This window comes from Coregonus lavaretus, assembly GCF_964263955.1.
Source record: "Coregonus lavaretus genome assembly, chromosome: 9".
NCBI classification, from domain to species: Eukaryota; Metazoa; Chordata; class Actinopteri; order Salmoniformes; family Salmonidae; genus Coregonus; species Coregonus lavaretus.
In genome coordinates, this window is record NC_139996.1 from 4,432,710 (window position 1) to 4,437,709 (window position 5,000).

Here is a 5,000-nt window from a genome sequence, read left to right on the forward strand (position 1 = left end):
GTGAGACCCCGATCTGTCATCATTTTGTACCTGTGCAGCGCCGTGACTAATTTAGAAGCGAGTGAAGTGTGTATAGTGTGTGTGTGTGTGTGTGCATTGGCCATTGAATGCATTGCTACATCTCTTACCAAATTGAATTCTTAATTTTGTACTGCAACGCATTGGCCTCGGGGCCCTGGAGTCCTGGTACTAGCGTTGGAAGAGAGCCCAATCCCGAGTTAGGCTTCAGCTGACCAGCTTGTTGTTGTTCATCTTCATCGGCCATCACGACGATATTCTCATTGAGGGGAGGTCGGTTGGTCCGAGGGAGGGGCGGGGGGGGGGGTTAACAAGTAGGCCTCATTCTATATGCCTCGATACAGCGCTGCAATCCCGGCTGTGTTGCTGTGCATGACGCCGGAGCGGAGTGCCCACCGTTTGATGATGAGGAGCGTATGATCTCTGAATAACCATCCACCCCTTAGCTAGGTTAACCTACTGGATCGACGATAGACCACGGGCGGTTAAGACTTATGATTTGACTGCACTTGAAATGTATAAAAGAAAACAAACGGCATGCGGGAATACAAGTCATTATTTTGCAGAGAGAGGCTGGCCACTGCCGCAATCAGCGAGCACGCCTGCAGCAGTCTACCGCGATGCTGCTGGCAGGCTCTAGAGGCGCACTCACATTGATGGAATGGAATGAAGCTGCAACAGAATTTCAGATTTTTATTTTATTTATTTATTTATTTAACCTTTATTTAACCAGGTAAGCCAGTTGAGAACAAGTTCTCATTTACAACTGCGACCTGGCCAAGATAAAGCAAATCAGTGCGATAAAAACAACAACACAGAGTTACATATGGGGTAAAAAAACATAAAGTCAAAAAATACAACAGAAAATATATATACAGTGTGTGCAAATGTAGCAAGTTATGGAGGTAAGGCAATAAATAGGCTATAGTGCAAAATAATTACAATTAGTATTAACACTGGAATGATAGATGTGCAAGAGATGATGTGCAAATAGAGATACTGGGGTACAAAAGAGCAAAATAAATAACAATATAGGGATGAGGTAGTTGGGTGGGCTAATTTCAGATGGGCTGTGTACAGGTGCAGTGATCGGTAAGCTGCTCTGACAACTGATGCTTAAAGTTAGTGAGGGAGATAAGAGTCTCCAGCTTCAGAGATTTTTGCAGTTCGTTCCAGTCATTGGCAGCAGAGAACTGGAAGGAATGGCGGCCAAAGGAGGTGTTGGCTTTGGGGATGACCAGTGAGATATACCCGCTGGAGCGCATACTACGGGTGGGTGCTGCTATGGTGACCAATGAGCTAAGATAAGACAGGGATTTGCCTAGCAGTGATTTATAGATGACCTGGAGATACAGCATCAATGTTTCGTTTATTAAATTGATAATAACAGTACAGTAACTGTATAATTACCGTTGTAATAACAGCATAACAGCAGTATAAACGTTATAGTAAGAGTATTTGAACAAAGTATTTTACTCAACCCGAGCTAAAGTGAAACCAAAACGTATTTCCTGTAGTTCTAGAAGATGTTTTGGGAACAGAAATAGGACTGCCGCTATATTATAATCTATTCAATTCACTACACATGACGGCTACTGCAAAAATATATACGTAATTCAAGTATTACTAACTTTACTGTCAATAAATGTAGATAGGCAGGCTGAGCTAATTACATATTTTACTTGTCCAATATTGCCATATTTTTATCCACCCTGGTGTTGCAGTTTCTACCTATATTGTCATTATTACAGTGGGCCAGTAGGGGGTAGTGTTCCCTCAAATTAGACCCTGATGCTCCAAGGGCCGTGATTGGAGTCATTGACATTGCTCTACGTAGGATGACTCTGTGGTCACAAAAAAAAGATCCCATAGCACTTGTTTTAAGTGTAGGGGTGTTAACCCGGTGTCGTGGCTAAATTCCTCAACTGACCCTCATACAACCATGGTCACCTAAGACCTAATCATCTAATTGGCTCATTCATCCCCTCTCATCTCCCCTATCCCCCAGGTTGTTGATGTAAATGAGAATATCCTGTGTTTTCAGTCAACCGTTGGTAGAATGAGGGTTACATTTATTTATATCAAATCTCCCGAAATATTGTTTTCTTGTTGTTTTTCTCACTCTCTTTCTGATTCCCTGTTCCTTCACGGGTATTCTCTATAAATTCCCTGTCAATCTCCTGTCACTTCTCAGCTGCGTTCAGCAGAGAGCAGAGAATGTCATCTGAGCGTTCGTTTGTCCATTAGGTTATTTACATTTTACATTTACGTCATTTAGCAGACGCTCTTATCCAGAGCGACTTACAGTTAGTGCATACATTATTTTATCGAACCCACAACCCTGGCGTTGCAAACGCCATGCTCTACCAACTGAGCTACATCCCCTGCCGGCCATTCCCTCCCCTAACCTGGACGACGCTGGGCCAATTGTGCGCGCCGCCCCATGGGTCTACCGGTCGCGGCCGGCTACGGCAGAGCCTGGATTCGAACCAGGATCTCTAGTGGCACAGCTAGCACTGCGATGCAGTGCCTTAGACCACTGCGCCACTCGGGAGTATGTATTAATGATCTCAAGGCAGCTGGGACCATAGTCACCAAGAAAACAATTGGTAACACACTACGCCGTGAAGGACTGAAATCCTGCAGCGGTTTAGGTTATTTCATTTAGGTTATTTCATTTGTAACTTTCCAGAATCATCTTCCTCAGGGCAGTCTGCATGTTCCAATTCATACACGGCACCTCTGACAATCTCAAAAGATACATCATATCTTTGAAAGACCAATAAACGATTTATGAATAGTGTACATAGGTAAGTATTGATAACATGTATAATACTTTACCATCGCCATTATAAACATTTATAAGCACTTACCAATGGCTTATCAATTAACATGCTTTTATTTAACCGATCCCTTGTTGTCTTTCTGTTTATTGATGATCATATTCATTACTTATAAAGAGTTGTGAGCATGTGAAACAAACCAATCGATAGTGTGACTGTGTCTTCGTCCAAATAGTGCCATTTGGCACACACCCTTACATTTTAGTCATTTTAGCAGACGCTCTTATCCAGAGCGACTTACAGTTAGTGAGTGCATACATTTTTCATACTGACCCCCCCCCCCCCCCCCCCGTGGGAATCAAACCCACAACCCTGGCGTTGCAAAAGCCATGCTCTACCAACTGAGTTAGCATGTGTAACCCTGGTAACCAGTAAATTGACCAAAGGTGAAAGTGATGCATCAGGTGTAGTGCCACTGGTAATGAGGTGTACAGTGGCAGCTTAGCCACCCCTGAATGGTTCTTCTAGACTCTAGAGATATCTAACTAGGTAGATCTGCAACCTTAGTTCACACGCAGCAACCCAAAAATATTTTAGCCTCTTGGGAAGTCTGAAAGAGGCATAGTTCAGCCATAAAATGTCTTTTTCAGGAAGCTTGAGGAAATTATTTTAGCTATAATCTTGCCATTTTTCAGTACAACTTTGACATTTTGGAGAAAAGTGAAGATGGGCATCCGTTAACAAACATCTAATTAATGTTGTATTGCCTAGCCACTGGGAATGACGTGCCACTGTCAGCTCAGCCACACTGAATGGTTGAAGTTGTTTTCCTGAATGGTTTTTCTAGAGCAATCTCTCTAACTAGGTGTAGCTGGGGGCTGAGGGCAACTCAGTGCAGGGGTCAGCTGGTCCTGGTCCGCACGTGCAGCTAACACGTTACCTCTAGTCCTGCTTCTCTGATCGTCTTACCCGCCCCCACCCCCACCGGCCACACCACATCCTCATCCTCTGGCACCGCCTGTGTCCCGAATTACACCCTATTCCCTAAATAGTGCACTACTTTTGACCAGGACTCAATGGAAAAGTAGTGCACTATGTAAGGAATAGGGTGACATTTGGGACGGAAGACAAGATTAGCTTGCTGTTGCCAAGGACTTAGATAGAGCTTCATACTGTAGAATCACTAGAGTCACACCAGGCCAGCTATCAAACACCAACTTTGACGGGCTTTATTCTTCTCACACTCCTACGTGTTCATTTAAAATTGTAATTGAGATGTAACTGACTGTTACAACATGTGTATTAAAAAATATTTGGTTCAGCATCAAACAACTACGTTTTAGAAACATATTATTAGGTCAGAATATAAATGTCACTGGCAAGCGTTATATGGAGGCGAAAGAAACGAACATCTGTTTAGGAGAGGTGCCGGCTAGCAGAGTAGAACACCTGTTTAGGAGAGGTGCCGGCTAGCAGAGTAGAACACCTGTTTAGGAGAGGTGCTGTCTAGCAGAGTAGAACACCTGTTTAGGAGAGGTGCTGGGTAACAGAGTAGAACACCTGTTTAGGAGAGGTGCTGGCTAGCGGAGTAGAACACCTGTTTAGGAGAGGTGCTGGCTAGCAGAGTAGAACACCTGTTTAGGAGAGGTGCCGGCTAGCAGAGTAGAACACCTGTTTAGGAGAGGTGCCGGCTAGCAGAGTAGAACACCTGTTTAGGAGAGGTGCTGGGTAGCAGAGTAGAACACCTGTTTAGGAGAGGTGCTGGGTAGCAGAGTAGAACACCTGTTTAGGAGAGGTGCCGGCTAGCAGAGTAGAACACCTGTTTAGGAGAGGTGCTGGGTAGCAGAGTAGAACACCTGTTTAGGAGAGGTGCTGGGTAACAGAGTAGAACACCTGTTTAGGAGAGGTGCTGGGTAGCAGAGTAGAACACCTGTTTAGGAGAGGTGCTGGGTAACAGAGTAGAACACCTGTTTAGGAGAGGTGCCGGCTAGCAGAGTAGAACACCTGTTTAGGAGAGGTGCCGGCTAGCAGAGTAGAACACCTGTTTAGGAGAGGTGCTGGGTAACAGAGTAGAACACCTGTTTAGGAGAGGTGCCGGCTAGCGGAGTAGAACACCTGTTTAGGTGAGGTGATGGCTAGCAGAGTAGAACACCTGTTTAGGAGAGGTGCTGGCTAGCAGAGTAGAACACCTGTTTAGGA

General features: G+C 44.6%; 1 protein-coding gene across 1 annotated transcript in view; it reads right to left on the bottom strand.

The window, feature by feature from the left end:
- Positions 1 to 265, bottom strand: part of LOC311134829 (DNA-binding protein RFX7-like) — a gene marked incomplete at both ends in the record, with an annotated part of 23,498 nt that extends 23,233 nt beyond the window's left edge. The window contains one exon of the mRNA XM_084168609.1: positions 129 to 265. Coding sequence (XP_084024735.1) covers positions 129 to 265 — 137 coding nt within the window. The remainder of the gene's footprint in view (positions 1 to 128) is intronic.
- Between the last annotated feature and the right edge of the window lie 4,735 nt (positions 266 to 5,000).